Consider the following 18,141-nt stretch of genomic DNA (forward strand, 5'->3'; position numbering starts at 1 on the left):
TTGGAGGGATGCTCAGAAAGGCCCTTTGGTCAGTGTCATGAGTCCAATAAGACCAAGGTATCGTCACATCCATGGAAGGTGTCCTTCTAAACTACAGAAACTTAGTTTTACTTTTACCCCCATTATCCCCTAATAATTGGGGATGGGTGTAAGAGTCCGTCAGTGATATTGAAAACTCAAAAATTATATCTAGAGTGAGTTGGGCTTTCTCTACCCAGTCTATATTTAAAGACTTTAGCCAGTTTCCCGAAGTAAGCTAGGATCTAAAGATTACCAAAAGAGTAAAAGTAAGTTCCTCAAAAATGTATACATTTGTGGAAGTGCTTCTACAGGGTCTAATTTCATGCTGGTCCCTATTCAGACACCATTAGTTGATGATCAGTAAGGTAGCTGTTTTTTTTTTTTTTAATGATTTTCAGGTTTCACATTATGAAGGGAAGACATAAAAGCAGCTTCTCTTTTTCTGCCCTGCAGTCCAGAGTGGATGCCTCATGAGTGACGAAAATACCAGGGGACTGAGCTACCAATAAATTGGTGAATTAGCATGGACTGACATGGTTGATGAATATTGTGTAAAGAATATTGCCCACTGTAATCTAACAAAGTGAAGACTTGGCAGACAGTAGCACCCTGTACTTGTAGTAAGGCATGACACAAATTGAGTCCATCTTGCAGGTCCTGAGCTTGGTTTTCTTCCTAAAGCACTGTGCAGTTTTAACACTGCATCTGACTGATCCCTGACCCTCAAAGCAAACTCCGTCTGTAATTTTGTTTCAGTTCCTCCAACTCCTCTGCCAACCAATGATGTTGATGTATATTTTGAGACCTCTGCAGATGATAATGAGCATGCTCGCTTCCAGAAGGCTAAGGAACAGTTGGAAATTCGGCACCGCAACCGAATGGACAGGGTAAACTTAGGCAATTCTGTTATTCTTCATGGTGCTTGGCAGTTAAGTAGCATAGGGGTTTGGGTTTTTTTTTTTGGGGGGGGGGCTTGTTTTGTTTTCTTTAGCTGGGGATCCAACTTTAGTCAAAGAAAGAGACACCATCTTTCTAGAATGTTGTGTAATGGGTAAGGAATAGTGAGGTTCCAGAGTATCAAGGGAACTCCCTGCTGGGTGGGTGAGTCCTTGTCTACCCTGTCTCCATAAGGATATAGTTGCTGTATGACATGTTGCAGACACTGCAGAGCTCTTCCTGTAGCTATTACTCACTTGTTGCTTTTCTTTGCCATCACTGGCTTTAAATACCACTGCCTGTGGAAGGTTGTGAAGTCTCAGGGACTTTCGTTTCCTTAAGAGCATTCTAAGTTCAGAGCAGTGAGAGCCCAGAGTATAGCTTCCTCCTGAATGCACTTAGTACTGAGAAGAGATTGACACAGGAAAATCTTGTTTGGCCTGAGCTCTCCCTCCAATACCTGTACCTCACCTGCACTGAGCATTACCATATAGGAAATGCTCATTATGTTCTCCATAGCAGTTCTGAGAAATAGGTATTAACCTCAATTTTTTTTTTTTAAATAACTTTTTATTTTATGTGGTGCTGAGGACCGAATCCAGCGCCCCATGCATGCCAGGCGAGTGCTCTGCCTCTGAGCCCCAACCCTAACCTCAATTTTTTAGGCGAGTAGACTAAGGCACAGAGACTTTTAAAGTAAGTAATCGAAGGTTATATAACAAGGTGGTCATGGAATTGAGGCTCCATCTGGGGACAGTTGAGGCCTACAACCTTCTGAGGCAGCAGCAACCCTGAATTCTTAAGGGATCACATGATGCAGTTTCCTTTTGCACAGTTTCCGACACTGGATTCAGTTCCTGGTAGTATTTTTAGAAAATGGGGAAGTTGTTTCAGAGGATTGTTCTCTGGTGAAGTGTTTTTAACCTTTGTAGGTAAAGAAAGAGTGGGAAGAGGCAGAGCTTCAAGCCAAGAACCTCCCCAAGGCAGAGAGGCAGACCCTCATTCAGGTAAGATGCCTTCTCCAAGGATAAAGCATCCACCTACCAGTTAAAAATATGGTCAAAGCCAAACTCCTAGGAAATTTAAATTTGGCACCTCTTTTTATTCAGGGGCTTAAGTTACAAGGAAGTTGTAAGTGACCTATTTTTCTCTTTTCACTCTAGTATTACTCACCTACAGTAGAAGGAAACCAAACCCCCTCCCAGAGTATACTTAATTCATGCCAGGAAATAACCTCAGGTTAGCTGCCACTTGTTAATCTGCTTTCCTGGCAAAAGTTCTCTGTCATCTTTGTTCTTGGGCTATGACTTGTTTTTCAGCAGTACTGATTTATTTATTTATTGGCAGACTGAAAAGTCAAAAGACAGAAAACAATGATATAAGTTCATCTCTAATTTTGTAAAAATACAGCCTTAAAATCATAGTAGTTAACTATATTGCCCTTCAGCAAAAGAAAGTTGCTAGGAATAGGGACAGCAATTTATAGGACTGCTTTAGTTTTGGAATACAAATATATATATACACACACATTTTTTTTTTTTTGGCTGCAGGGGTGGAGGGGCAGGCACAGTGTGCTAGGGATTGAATTTAGGGCCTTACTTTAGCTAAACACACTCTGACATTGAGCTATACCCTAGACCCTGACTACATTTTAAATTAGTTTATTTCTAGCTAACTTTTTTCTTCCTGTGATGTTAGTTCTTTTCTGGAAGACCTTTGCTTTCTTATCAATGACTTAGAAAAATCTTAAAGAGTTACAAGCCAGTGCATCTTATGCAAGGAAATTAAATTCAGCAGCCTTAAATTGTACTTCTAAACCTGGCTAGATATCTCATAGATAACTTGCCCTTCACAACTTTAAGGCATGATTCAGCATAACTTACCACATTATTGTATTATGTTAGAAAGTATATTTACTACTGCTTGCCAATTTCAGGGTTTGGAAGTTAGTCCCTTGCCTAACATGGAAAACCCATTGATTGATTGATTGATTTAGGACTGCAAATTGGTGCAGCCATTTTTTTTTTATTGGTTGTTCAAAACATTACAATGCTCTTGACATATATCATATTTCATACATTTGATTCAAGTGGGTTATGAACTCCCATTTTTACCACGTATACAGATCGCAGATTCACATTGGTTACACATCCACGTTTATACATACTGCCATACTAGTGTCTGTTGTATTTTGCTGCCTTTCCTATCCCCTTCCTATCCTCCCTCCCCTTCCCTGCCCTCCCATCTTTTCTCTCTACTCCATCTACTTTAATTCATTTCTCTCGTTTTTTTTCCTTTTCCCCTCACATCCTCTTATATGTAATTTTGTATAACAAGGAGGGTCTCCTTCCATTTCCATGCAATTTCCCTTCTCTCTCCCATTCCCTCCCACCTCTCGTCCCTGTTTAATGGTAATCTTCTTCTCATGCTCTTCCTCCCTGCTCTGTTTTGAGTTGCCCTCCTTATATCAAAGAAGACATTCGGCATTTGTTTTTTAGGGATTGGCTAGCTTCACTTAGCATAATCTGCTCTAATGCCATCCATTTCCCTGCAAATGCCATGATTTTGTTATTTTTTAGTGCTGAGTAATATTCCATTGTGTATAAATGCCACATTTTTTATCCATTCATCTATTGAAGGGCATCTAGGTTGGTTCCACTATATATTTATTTTTTGTGGTGCAGGGAATCAAACCCAGGGCCTTGTGCATGCTAGGAAAGCTCTCCACCACTAAGATACCCTGTCATCCTGGTGTTACTCCTTTATTGCAGTGTACACTGAAAAATACAGATATTGAGCTTGAGTTTGCAGTGCTAATAATTTCAGTTACAGAAATGCTAGGAGTCCGTCTAACATTGAGATTTAACTTACTTTTTTAGTTAAGGAAGTATTTATCATGATAGAACTCAGAAGCATATCTTGATTTTTACCCTCACTTTACTCTCTGAACCTGATACTGTCTTGCATAGACACTGGGCATGGAGAAACGTGTGAGCCTAAGGGTATTTGCTTAGACTTCCTCCAAGTATTGCAAATTAAATGTTATTCCTTCTTTCATGGGTTAGCACTTCCAAGCTATGGTTAAAGCATTAGAGAAGGAAGCAGCCAGTGAGAAGCAGCAGCTGGTGGAAACCCACCTGGCCCGTGTGGAAGCCATGCTGAACGACCGTCGACGGATGGCTCTAGAGAATTACCTGGCTGCCCTGCAGTCTGACCCCCCTCGGGTGAGTTGCAGTCAGAGCAGAATCACTCTTGAGTTGTCTTCTCAGTGTTATTCACCCTAAAATGATGCCAGTTTATGTCATACAGGTTGGTAAAATTTACATATTTCTGACAAGTTTTGGCAGTGCTGATGGTAAAGAAAAAAGATTAGGATAGAAAAGGTATTATGTAGAAAAGCATAACCTCAGGATATTGTTTAAGAATTAACACAATTTATGCATTTTCTGTAGTAGCCTTATTTTCAAAGAATAAAAATTTGCTTTCTATGAATGAAGGCTTTTGGACCAGTTCCATTCAAAAAGAAAAGGGTGAAGTAATTTATATTGAAACTCTTGGGTGAGCAATCACAACCTTTTTTTTTAGTCTCTTAATTCTAACCTGCCTTGCTTTTGGGAAATGGGAAGTATTGGAAGGATATTTGTATCCTTTCTGAGTGAGTTGGTATACTCTTTAGGGTGACATAGGAGACTTCCTAACTTATAATTCAGGTGTCAAGAGGCTTAGCCAAGAAAGAAGACTTTTAGAGGAGGACTGTGGGCTGGAGATTCTGGGAAATACTATTTTTTTTTTTACAGATTTAATATAATGCTGGAACTCAGTTTGGGTATTTCACCTAGAAAGAGGTTCTTATTGCTTGGTAGGCTAAAGCTTTCAGAGTTACAGCTTTCATTCTTGTTCATAGCTAAGCTTTACATTCTTATTTTTTAAAAAAAATACTTGTATTTTATTTATTTACATTTAGGTGGTGCTGAGGATTGAACCCAGTGCCTCACATGTGCTAGGCAAAGCACTGTACCACTGAGCCATAACCCCAACCCCATAAGCTTTACATTCTTAAGTGAATTTTTCACGCTTTGTTTCCTACCTGTTTTTAATTCTTGAGTCTCTGGATATTAAAACAACTATTCTCTCTTGTAGCCTCATCGCATTCTCCAGGCTTTGCGGCGTTATGTCCGTGCTGAGAATAAAGATCGCCTGCATACCATTCGTCATTACCAGCATGTGTTGGCTGTTGATCCAGAAAAGGCAGCCCAGATGAAATCCCAGGTATGCCAGACACAAATGACTGCCTTGAGAATATTTTCCTTGGGGACATAGGCCTTGACTGATGGTAGGACAGCACTCTAGTTGTGTTTATTATTTGTTCTTAGAAAATGATTTTTGATTTCCAAAGACATTCAGTACATGCATTGGTTGTTGTAGTAGCACTCTTAAAAATATCTTTTCTAGGGGCTGTGGCTCAGTGGTAGAGCACTTGCCTTGCACATGTGAGGCACTGGGTTCAATCCTCAGCACCACATATAAAATATATAAAGGTATTGTGTCCATCTGCAACTAAAAAAAAATAAAAATAAAAAAAAATCTTTTCCATACCTTATACTAAGTACTTTGTATTTAAAGTTTCTGAAGGTTCTGAAATGCATGATTGTATTGAAAATATAATCGATTTCTAAATTGGTTTTTATATCAGTTTATTTCTGATTTAGGATATTACCAGAATTAATATTTGAAACCCCTTTCTAGACAAATATATTAAGCAGATCTTAAAAGTTGGTCTTGGGCTAGGAGTATAGCTCACTGATAAAGTACTTGCCTAGCATGTGCAAAGGTTCCATCTCTTAATACCACAAAAATATTTTTAAAAGAGTCTTCTGTGCATTTAGGTCTTTTTTTTTTTTTTAGACATGTTTACATTCCTGGGTTTTGTTCCATAGTGAGTCCAGCTTTACTTTACAGTTATCTGTAGAGACTTGTTTCTGGTTCCTCTTTCTCATTTTGGTATTATCCATATATTAACTTGTTTTTACTTCTTTCATATATTCCAAGAAAATGATTTTTGCCTATAAGACAGGTTTATTTTAAGCTAGGAAGTCCAGCAGCTCAGCCTGTTCATTTTCCTAGATGGCCTTGTAATAACATCACTGATCTTATTTCCTTCCATATTTTAAGTATAATGCTGTGCTGATGGTACCATTATACATAGAATACAATTACAGCATGGGTCCCTCCGAACTTTTTCTGTATGTTATGGTCAGAATTTGCCTAGAGGTATTAGGAATATATAAGCTGAGTTTTGTTCCACTTGTTGGTGAGAAATTGTGTCACCATCTACATGCCAAAATCTTTCATATCATCTGACAGTACAAAGTTATATCACCTAAGTACCCTTGAGCGGCTTTCAGCTAGTATGAAATTAATTTTATTAATTATAAAGGTGAATAATCATCTTTAAATATACAGAGTTTACATTAGAATTTGGGTGTTTGGGGGAATAGAAGAACTCAGACTCTTGAAAAGTGGGAATGTAGGAAGGAGATGGATCTAGGACTCTGGGAAGTATATGATATGGGCTTGTTAAAGGCTTTGCTTCATGTCAGATGGAGTAGAAAAGAGGGAGAAAAGGCACAGTAGTCCAGGAGTACTCTGAGAAGAAAGGTAGAGAAATGCATTTTGTTGGATTGAGTTAGATGCATTTTGTTGGACTAGGTTAGGCTTCTTGGGGTCCTACTGAATTTTTAATACAGAATGTAATTTTCCAAACTTTTTCTTTAAAATTAGATTGTTATGCTGTATTTTCTATAAAAAATAGCCTATTTTATGTGGTGAGAATAGAAAGGGGTGTTTCAATCCATATATTGAATTAATAATTGGACAGCATTTGCAAGTGAGAGCAAAGTCCTATACCAAGAAGAGTGGGAAGTAGAGTCCTCCCATTGTAGAACATCTTGGTGGTGGTGGTGGGGAAGATCCAGCTTTCCTGGATCTATTTACTGTCCACTTTGAACTTGTCATTCTGTCAAAGTGTGGCCAAGTATCTGAATGCTAGAAAAACCCAAGATCTAAAATGCTTTTCTGATTTTGGATTTTTTTGGACTTTAAAGTATTTTTCATGTACATATGGGATGTCCTAATATCCTGGAATGGGACCCAAGTGTAAACCTGAAATTTATTTGTTTCATGTACACCTTATATGCATAGCCTGAAAGTAATGTTATGCAGTATTTTTAGTGTACCTGTGTTTTGAATACAACCTTCATGTGAAGTCAACTGTGAATTTTCCACTTGTGGCATTATGTCAGCACTCAAAATGTTTCAGTTTTTAGAGCATTTCTGCTTTTGGATTTTTAAATCAGAGGTGCTCAACCTATGAAACTTCTGCCTGAATATGAGTGAGATGATGCTTTTACTCCCTTATTGCTCTATAATTCAAGAATTACTATAAAGGCGCTAATTTCCAATATTCCACCCTGTGGCTCTTGTCCTGCTGTGGGTATATGAACTTCCTCTCAGATGGTTTCTTAGTTCATCTGAGTAAGTATAAACAGCGTCAACACTTGCTGAGGCTGTAAGTGGTACATTTCAGTTCCATTTGCCCTTTTTCTCTAAGGTACTCATTCTTATGCTTTCCCATCAATTTACTTGAATGACAGAATGGCAAATATAAAATTAAATTGCTTTCATCCTTGCTTTTAAAGGTCAGAGACCCATCAGTCTTCAATAAAAGGATCTTTACATTTAACTTTCTTTCATTTTGACCCTTCATCTTAATGGCTTCAAGCTCGTGTAATTAATGCATTGGCTTTGAGCACCCTCTTTAGGCAAAGCGAGTAACTGCAAGTCTGACTGGGCTTAGCTTAGAGTAGGAGCTTGTGTGAGCAGCAAGAGTATGCCTCACTGTATCCTTGAGGTGAACTTTATCCCTGGTCACCATTCAGCTCCACTCTGAATGACTTTTTTGTTGTTGGATAAACAATCTTGAAACTTGTACATTCAGAAAGGATAGTGAACTAAGTGAGCTATGGTCAATAACTTCCTTTAACAGTTCCTTAACATCAGTTTTTTTAGGTATGGGGATGCAGTTCAGTGCTAGATTCCTTGCCTAGCAAGCATGAGGGCCTAGATTTGATCTCTGGTACTAGAAAAAAATCAGCATGCTTTATTTTAAAGAATAGTGATTTAGTTAATTAGGAATTAACTAATTCTATTCTTTACCATCATAATCATCTTTTCCCCAGTGCTAGGGATTAAACCCTGTGAAGTTCCTACCACTGAGCCATATCCTCAGCCCTTTTTATTTATTTATTTTCTGAGACAGTGTCTTGCAAAATTGCTCAGGGTGACCTCAAACTTGAGATATCCTCCTGCCTTAGTCTGCCAAGTCACTGGGATTAGAAGTGTGTGCCACCAACTCTCCTGGTTACCATAATAATTATGTTAAGTATTTGCTTCACTAAGCAAAAGCCATAAATGGTCTTCCCACATATCTACTTTTTAGATATGTGGGATCAATGATAAAAATTAACCGACACTTTCCCTTTTTCATTCAACTAAACTTTTTTGAACATCCAGCACTGTAAAAAGTGGGCTCTTTAACTCTGTGTAGTTGGTGATAAGTGCCTTGTATGAAAATCAAGCCAGTAACTGGCTAGCAAATATTTTTAAACTAACGTTTCTTTTATTTTTATTTATTTTTTTTTTAATTTTTTAATTTTTTATTGTTGGCTGTTCAAAACATTACATAGTTCTTGATATATCATATTTCACACTTTGATTCAAGAACGTTTCTTTTAATTTGGAGTCTTCCCGTAGATATATTCTCATGTCATCTAGTGGTATCATAATGTTGCCTGAACATATTCTTACACTTTAGCAGTTGGTCAATATGGTATGGAGAGTAATACATTTCCTCTGACCAGCTGCCCTGTTGGACTCTATAAAGAACTCACCTTTTGCTTGGCGTGGTGGTGCACGCCTGTAATCCCAGTGGCTTGGGAGGCTCAGGCAGGAGGATCGTGAGACCCTGTCTCTGAATAAAATATAAAAAAGGACTGGGGATGTGGCTCAGTGGTTGAATGCCCTGGAATTCAATCCCTAGTACCAAAAAAACAAAAAAGTACCTTTTGAACTTGTCTTTCTGTAAGTGTGTGTGTGTATGTCTTTCTGCCTTCATGTTCCTTTCTGGCCTGGTTGTTTTCAGTGATAAGACCTCTCCATCATAACTGTGCTTCCAGGTAATGACACACCTTCACGTGATTGAAGAAAGAAGGAACCAAAGCCTCTCTCTGCTCTACAAAGTTCCTTATGTAGCGCAAGAAATTCAAGAGGAAATTGGTGGGTACTTGATGAGTGTGTCAAGGGCAGGTTGGGACTTCTTGCTGAGTGAGGCTCAGGCACCATGGCTGAACAAGATGAGAGAAATAGGAGTCAGCAAGGCCAGTGGAGTAGGACATTATCTCACTGTAGCTTCAGGGGTCTGGAAGACTGGAGCTCACATAGTAAGGTCAAGGAGTCCCCAAGGACAGATGTCCTGGCGGGGAGCCTGGAGTTCCATTGTCTTCACTCTTGTTAGCGGAAGAAGAAAATCCAGGGTGTGAAATTACAGGGGCCTTGGAAATTTCCTTTTACTATCCACCCCATCCTCTCACTGCCACTGTCGCCTTAATTGTTGATATATTCAGCAATTCAAGGTACTCTGTTTTATACAGATTCCCACCTTCTCTCTCTCTCAGTTCATTTATTTAACAAGTTTTATCATGTCTACTGTGTGTTCCAGAGTACAATGGTAGAGTTTATCTATTACAGTAGGAGAGAAACAGGCAGCAAAATGGAATGAAATACTAACCAAGTGTCAGATGGTTATAAATGCTAAGTAGAACTTTAGAAGCAGGATGTAATAGTGGGGAGTGACTTTAAGTCATTGCATTCAAGTAGATCAGTGAGGCTAGATCATAATAAGGGGAAGTGAGACCTGGGAAATAGAGAGGGTCCAGAGTATGAAGCAATTTGAGTAAAATCAAGGCATTTGGGTTTTATTTAAGATTTTAATAGGAAACTTTTAGAGGGCTTTAACCTAGGGAGTAACTGGATATGGATTATACTTTTTAAAAAAAAAAAAAAAAAGAACATGAATTAAAAAATATATATATTGGGCCGGGGTTGTAGCTCAGTGGTAAAACACTTGCCTAGCATGCGTGAGGCACTGGGTTCGGTCCTCAGCACCACATAAAAATAAACAAAATAAAGGTATCGTGTCCATCTACAACTAAAAATAAAAATAAGAATTAAAAAAAAAATCACTTGACTGCCATGTGGAGAGCTAATTCAACTTGGAAATCAGACAGGAAATGTTTATGAAAACCCAGGAGAGAGATGGTGGTAGTGCGTGCTGAGATGATAGGAGATATTTTTAGGATATTCCAGAGGAAGGGTGAAGGGATATGCTGAGATTTAGATGTGGGGTGAGGAAGAACATCAAGAATAACGTACGGGTGTCACAGTAGTTGTGTGGATGGATGGTAGTATTAATGTTCACTGAGGTGGGGAAGAAAACCTAGAATTCTCTTTGTACAGGTTAAAATAGAAAGTGCTGTTGTATGTTAAGAGAATATAATATCTAAGGTAGATGAGACAGTTGACAGTTTGGGCAATAGCTATGGGAGCCATGATGCATGGATTTTTTTTTTTAAACTGGCATTGGCAAAATAGGTCAAAGGGTATGAAATTGTGGCTGCATGTACAGTGTAAACACTGTAGTTAATATTATTGTATGCTGAAAATTTGCCAGGAAAGTAGATTTTAGGCATTCTTACCAATAAAAAGTAATTACAGAAGATGATAGGTGTGTTAATTTGTATAATTAGTAATCATTTCACTATGTATATCAAAACATGTTGTACATCATAAATTATACAATTAAAACATCATAAGTTGTACAATTAAAAACCCAAAACTAGCTTTGGAGGAGAGCACATAACCAGAGCGTGGAAACAGAGGATGACTCTGATGATGGAGCCCTGGATTCCTTGCTGAAGCTCTGCTGTGTTACACTGTTGGGGAAGGTCTTTCTGGGAGTGAGTGGTCAGCTGCGTTGTAAGCTGGTGGGACACTGTGGATCTTGAGCTCTGGAATGACAAGCATTAGTCTTTCAGACTGCTGGTCCTGTACATAGATACTAGGTCTTTGTGAAAACTGCGTCTCTATTCCCTGCTGTGTCTGTCTTTGTCAGATGAGCTTCTTCAGGAACAGCGAGCAGACATGGACCAGTTCACTGCCTCCATCTCAGAGAGCACTATGGACGTCCGGGTGAGCTCTGAGGAGAGTGACGAGATCCCACCGTTCCACCCCTTCCATCCCTTCCCATCCTTACCTGAGAATGAAGGTGCGTATGGTCCTCAGTGCACTTCTTGACCCATGGGGCTGGGAGAAAGAAATTAGAAAACTGGAGTCCGTGTTTTCAAACTGGGTTGAGCTGGGGAGGTTGTATTACTGGTAAGAGTTGGGGAGACAAGACTCCCCCACCACCTGCTGTGTGTGGGTACTGTTCTAGGTGTTGCCAACTAATTGGCTTCAGTATCACCATGAAGTCAAGAATACTCCTCTGTTGGGGCTGGGGATATATAGCTTAGTTGGTAGAGTGCTTGCCTTGCATGCACAAGGCCCTGGCTTATCCCCACCTCCACACCCCACCCCACCCCCCAAAAAAAAACACCTCCTTTTGGATTGCTTCAAGCCCACTGCTCTTCATGCTGATGTGATACCCCTCACATGTGGGAGTCACTTGGCAAGTGAGATATCACCTTTATATTTTACTGTGTTTTTTTGTTAGTCTTGGGAGATAGATAGGGGAGGGGTTGAGGAGGTGCCTGAACTGACTCAGGGTCACATCTCCAGTGTGGTAGGGTAAGAAGCTATGTCATCTGGCTCCTAGTCAGGCATGCTTTCCTTTATTCCCTTGCTGGTTTTCAGTGTCTAAAAGTATCTCTAAAAGCCTTGAGTCTGCACCAGAAATAAATAAGCTGTAGAGACCAGTGCCCTGAGACCAGTGTATATAATCAGATTCTGATTACTGCTGCTGCTAATGGTGATGGTAATGATAAAAATGGCCCACAGCTATGGAACTGTGATTACATGCCAACTTTAGTTAAGCATTTGGCTTGGATGCTTTCATTTAATCCTCAGAGTAATCCTCTAAGGTAGGTACTGTGATTATCCCCCTTTGAGGATTCCAAGGTTTAAAAAGTTAAGTACTTGTCCCTGGGGTCATGTAGCTTTTAGGTGGAGAGTCAGGATTTGAACCCCAACTGACAATGCCCTGTAGTCACTGGGGTATAGTCACATGACTGTATACTGCTGGAACAGAGGTCTGGGGAAGGTGTCGAATTGAATGGTATATGTGCAGTCAGCTTAGCCTTTAGAAATGCCTTCTACACTACTCATTGAACTACACAAACTCAATAGTTGGCCCTTTAATAACAAAACAGGAACTGTGAAAATAGTGGGTAAAGATATGTTACCCCATTTTTAATACTTATTTTACAATCTCAAACCTGTGGGGCTATTGGGTGGTCATGTATGAACAACTTTTTTATGCTTGTTTGGGGTTGGGGCATCTTGGACATTAGTTCAGCTGGGACCTTGTCTCCTTACAAGCAAACCACAATCAGTACTAACTACAATTTTTGCTGTTTTCAAAGAATAATTTTATGTGCTAAACTAATTTCAGAAATTCCCTCAAAAGGCACAAGTCAGATTACTACTTTTTGTCTCTTCAAGGATACCTTTTAATGATTTGTTGTGGATCTTACTGCTGTTCGTTTATGGGATATTTTGGAATGGTTTTTAAGGAAAAAAATGCCTATTGTTGACATTGTAGAGAAATTCTAAGACAGAAATTTTGAAAGAAGCCGTTTTCTTTCTTAATCTCCTTTTGTGCTGTTTTGTTTTTTATTGTTTTCCTTTCTGCTAGACACTCAGCCGGAGTTGTACCATCCAATGAAAAAAGGTTGGTTTGTCAAAGATGTTCCCTTTAAGACCTTCATTCCTTTTCATTTCTCCAGCGTGTTGGAAGTTTCATTTTCTGTTTCATGCCGTCATCTGATCTTTTCCACCTCATTTCTTCAGCCATGGCTGTGAGAGGAGCCAGAGTAGCTCTACTTCCATGTGAGCTGGGCCAGCTTTCCTATACTGAAAATCTAGTGTCAGTGGTATTGGTTACTGAATGGCCATCTTAAAGCTTTCCTTTTAAAGTAACCAAAACAGATGTTTTCCTGAATCATTTTAATCTGGGTAGGTTTTTAAAAATAGCTTCTGTTTAAACAGGTTGGTTGTTGAGTTCTAATATATGTAAGAATTTGCATAATTTACAGTCAGGTGGAGAGGTTTTTTGTTTTTCCCTCATTTCTTTTCTTTTTTTTTTTTGCTATTCCCACCTATATTTTTTTCCCTTCTATTTTACTGTCTCTGCCCTGTGTTCTACTCATCTTATATCCCTGAATTGTAGCATTTCTCAAATGTGAGAAGCTGATAGGTGCAACAAGTGGAGACAGGTGAACAAACCCTTGCTGTAGTAATCTATAGTTTTGAAGACAGTTTAGGAAAGCAATGTGCTGAATGCCTTGACCTCCCAGTCTTGTTTGATGGTTCAGACCTCCCTGTAGGGCAGATTTTGAGCTCTATTTTCTAGATGAGGCAATTTGAAGAAGTCTCTGAGATTGCCATGACTTGCAAGTCATGAATGTAAAAAGTAGAAGACCTGGGGTCTGTACCCAGTCTCTTGGCTCAGAGCCCATGTGGTTTCTGTTGCCTAGGTTCCCATTCTCAGTTGTTGAATTCCCTGGGTAGTTGGACATCCACTCTTTGAAGTCACTGAGGATACTTCATGTTTTTTATGAGCCCACTCTTTTGGCTTTGCCAGTCTGATTATGGATGGACCAAACAGTGTTCCCTGGCTGAGAATTTGGTATTCTGATTTATACCACAGTTCACTCTTAGAACATAAAAGTGATTTGAATCTTCTGAAAATGCTTTACTATGTTCGACTGGGGTATGTCTGTTTTTGGAGATCACTGGTAACATTCCTGTCAACAACACATCTTTTATAAAGTACATGTTTATAGATAAAGATGAATTTTCTAGACACTAAACTGGCTTTTGCCTTTGTACTTAAACTATTATGAGTTGCAACCATTTGACCATTAACTTTTGGTCCCTTGAAGTCACTTGTTTATGCACTTTATAAAACCATAGTGGTTTTGGTTAGTATTTACAAAATGTGGGTTTTACCAGCAAGAAAGTATTATAACAGGGAGCTGAGCATGTGGCTCAGTGGTAATGCGCTCACCTAGCATGTGTGAGGCCCTGAGTTCAAACCCCAGCTCCCTGTCGCCCCCCAAAAAGGTATTAAAACGTGTGGATTGGTAGTAGGTCTTTGTGTGAGTTGGTTCAGAACCACATTTTTTGAATTGGATTCTGCCTTTGCAAGATTCTGAGGAGAGGGAACAAGATAGATGAGCTCAGAATTAGATTTGCTGGGCTGGGTCCTTGCTCAGGTAACTCCCTTCTTTCTCAAATAGTCGAGGCACAGTATTATTGCTTTCAGGTGAAAGGTTTAGGAAAAAATAATCATTTGTAGCTGCTATGTTATATAATAAGTTAATGAATTCACTAACCTTCAAGTTCAGCAAATTAGGTAGTGTTAATTTCTGCTATTGTTCTGTGTTAATGATTCTAGTTGTGATCTAGAAAGCTTTGTTTTATTGCTGGGAGCTGTGATTCACATCTGTAATCCCAGCTACTTGGGAGGCTGAAGGAGATCACAATTTTAAGGCCAACTTTGGCAACTTAAGAGCCTCTCAAAATTAAAAAATAAAAATAAAAAAAAAAGTGGGAGGAGGGGAACTGGGATTGTAACTTAGTGGTAAAATGTTCCCAGGTTCCATCCCTAGTACCACTAAAAATAAAACAAACAAACAAAAACCCTTAGCTTTCTGGCTAGACTTGCCTGCTTTTAACAAGCCCAGAAATAGCAGCATGGTGCATAAACTCACATTGGAATTTTATTCATTTGCAGAGAATTACCAATGAATGTCGAGTATGCTGTCAGGTTGGTCTGTTTATAATAAGTCACAGATGTGTATAGAACTATAGGTATAATTAATAAGAAACTTGCGATAACTAGAAATCATGTGCTTTGGAGCTATACAAAGAGGTTTGCTCCTCTTTCAGCCTCCCTGTGTCAGTCATGCTATGTATTTGGATGCTATCATTTCAAGTGCCATTGATTCAGCAGTGTCTGACCTTGGAAAGAGAAGAGTTACTACTCTTGTTCCTTATGGAGAAAGGCATTTTCCCACTGGTGTTAGAATTCTCCCTGTTGATGGAATTCTTTGTTCCTGTTCATTCTGTATGTATCATTTAGGATGTGATCATCTAGGATCTAGAAGGAATACAACCAGTGGGAGAGACAAAAGGACACTGATAATTACAAAGTGTGTGGTTTTAAATGTTATAACCTGGGCATATCCGCCAAGAGGAGCTGAAGCTTGAAGGACAAATAGTAGAGCTTGAGGTGTCTGGGAGGGTATTTGAGACAGAAAGAACTACCTGTGGAGTAAACTGTCATGCACAAGGCAAACATGCAGATCATTGCTGTGTGATTGTCCTCCTTTGTACATGTGGAAAATCCTGGGTGCTGAAGAATCAAGTTGTTGGGATAGCAGGTGCTCAGCAGTGTCATATGAGGGTTCTGCATGTTTTTCTTGCTAGAATGCCTTCAGACTCAACTTTTATCTATTTTAAAATAAACATTCTCCCTGAAGGCTGTATATTTCCTTTTTTTTTTTTTTTTTTCCCCAAGTGGAGGACAAGTAAGCTCTCTGTCCTCCTCCATTATACCCATCGGTCCTTGGAAAGTACCTCTGTCATTCATCCTTATAGAGCACAGCACATCCTCAAACATGGGAACGCAGTGGCATATTGCGTCGGAGGTGGGGGAGGCACTTGGTGAGGGGGCTTCCTGGCCCTCAGGCAGAAATTTGCTGTTTCTGTGATATTGGCCCACAGTGGGGCTCCTAGAAACTCAGCTGTGCTCTCTCCCCACACAGGGTCTGGAGTAGGAGAGCAGGACGGGGGACTGATTGGTGCAGAAGAGAAAGTGATAAACAGTAAAAATAAAGTGGATGAAAATATGGTGAGCCCATTCTCTCTTCTGCCCAGAACATTTCCTTTTGAGACTCATTAGAATCAGTGGCCTGATGTTAGCACTTCATATCCAGTAGGAGATGGGAGCTCCAGCTGTCCTCCTAAATTAGCTGTGTCTCTTAGCATCTGCAGATGAGAAGGACTAATGAAGTCTTTCATTGTAGTATTTTATCTCTTAATACAGTAGGAAAATAATATTTGCAACTAAACATATCAATAATACTAGAAGCCATTTTCAAGTGATTTACAATTTAATAACTTAAAGTTGGGCTTAGTTTTTATACTGCAGAGTTTATACCCCTTTATATTCTTCTGGTGTTTTCTGTCATTTATGTTTCTGGATTATTTTTAACTAAGTTTGATAATTAAACATGGCTTCTTAGTAGTCTTTCCTGAGACGTGTATCCACAATAGTTCCTTAAAGAAAAATGCAAGTGGTCAGGCACGGTGGAGCATGCCTGTAATCCCAGTGGCTCCAGAGGCTAAGGCAGGAGGATTGGGGGTTCAAAGCCAGCCTCAGCAACTTAGTAAGACTCTGTTTCAAAATAAAAAGGGCTAGGAATGTGGCTGAGTGGTTAAAGCACACCTGATTGAATAGGTAAACGCCACCACCACCACCCTCAAAAAAATGCAAGTGAAATCCCATATTACACCAGCTCCCACACAGTAATTTTTGTATCCCCATTTGCATTAAGGGGTTGTGACAGAACTGACTGGTTAGTAGGTGTCAGATATATGTCTGCTTTCTACACCAAATGGAGTACAAAAGAAGCAATAATACTTAAAGTAAATTTCCACTCCTACCCACTTGGTAGTTGCTGACGTTTTCATTACTCTTCCAGGTCATTGATGAGACTCTGGATGTTAAGGAAATGATTTTCAATGCCGAGAGAGTTGGAGGCCTTGAGGAAGAACCGGTATGTGGTGGTTAATTCCAGAACCCAATGCTAGATTTCATGTCAATGTTGGCTGTTTCCAGTCTGCTCAGTTCACGTAGGGGAGACTTGTGTTTTAAGCAAATAAGGGCTCTCATACTTTTGGGTAAGAAAACTAAAATGAAAATCTCTAGAGATTGGAAAAGAGGGCATTCTTCCCATTTGGATAGTTAACGTGAAGTAGGATTTTGTTCTGCTCCCTTAGGTTTTAGAAACCCAACTTTAAAGGCTCGTGACCGTCCTTGAATTACCTGTCTCATGGTTTGCAGGTGGTCACTGGACTTTGTTCCCCATCTTCTTTATTTTAGGAATCTGTGGGACCTCTGCGGGAGGACTTCAGTCTGAGCAGCAGTGCTCTTATTGGCTTGCTGGTCATTGCAGTGGCCATTGCCACAGTCATCGTCATCAGCCTGGTGATGCTGAGGAAGAGGCAATATGGCACCATTAGCCATGGGATTGTGGAGGTGAGGAGCTGTACTTTGTTCTGCCTTGGCCCAAGTTCATGAAGGTTTCCTCTCTGCTTTCCACCTTGGGGTGCCATGAGGGGGCTTGTTGGTAGAATTCAAACATCTTAAATTCTTGAGTAGTGAACACACTGCCATCATCAGTTACATTACTCACTGGATTATTAGGACACATTTTGGAAGTTAGCCATAACTGAAATATGTTGATTTCAGCATTAATTTGTGCTCTGATTGTGAATATTAGAAAATTACAAGAACATTTTGTGCTGTGGAGAATAAAAATAATTTTCTGAGTATTTCCTTTGTTCTTCCCTTTTTTTTTTTTTTTTAAACTAGGGATTAAACCCAGGGGTGCTTAATCATTGAGCTACATCCCAGCCTTTTTATTTTTTATTTTGAGACAGGGTCTCACTAAGTTGCTAAGGCTGGCTCTGAACTTGGGATCCTTATGCCTCAGCCTCCCAAATCACTGGGATTACAGGCTAGCACCACCATGCCCAGCCTTAGCTTTTCCTTTTTTGAGATGTGTTAGATATTTAATGATCAAGGACTGCCACTCATTTTTGATGGTGGAGGTGGGGGAA

General features: G+C 39.6%; 1 protein-coding gene across 4 annotated transcripts in view; it reads left to right on the forward strand.

The window, feature by feature from the left end:
• Aplp2 (amyloid beta precursor like protein 2) overlaps positions 1–18,141 on the forward strand; it is a 73,751-nt gene that overhangs the window by 53,292 nt on the left and 2,318 nt on the right. For 2 of the 4 annotated variants that reach the window (XM_071616871.1, XM_071616872.1), the window contains 10 exons: positions 778–908; positions 1,890–1,964; positions 4,023–4,181; positions 5,098–5,226; positions 9,192–9,291; positions 11,186–11,338; positions 12,926–12,961; positions 16,062–16,147; positions 17,001–17,075; positions 17,402–17,557. In XM_071616871.1, the coding sequence (XP_071472972.1) occupies positions 778–908; positions 1,890–1,964; positions 4,023–4,181; positions 5,098–5,226; positions 9,192–9,291; positions 11,186–11,338; positions 12,926–12,961; positions 16,062–16,147; positions 17,001–17,075; positions 17,402–17,557 (1,100 nt within the window). The remainder of the gene's footprint in view (positions 1–777; positions 909–1,889; positions 1,965–4,022; positions 4,182–5,097; positions 5,227–9,191; positions 9,292–11,185; positions 11,339–12,925; positions 12,962–16,061; positions 16,148–17,000; positions 17,076–17,401; positions 17,558–18,141) is intronic. The other 2 variants (XM_027945436.3, XM_027945437.3) reach the window with 1 other exon arrangement.

The sequence above is a fragment of the Marmota flaviventris genome, chromosome 9 (assembly GCF_047511675.1).
Source record: "Marmota flaviventris isolate mMarFla1 chromosome 9, mMarFla1.hap1, whole genome shotgun sequence".
Lineage (NCBI taxonomy): Eukaryota > Metazoa > Chordata > Mammalia > Rodentia > Sciuridae > Marmota > Marmota flaviventris.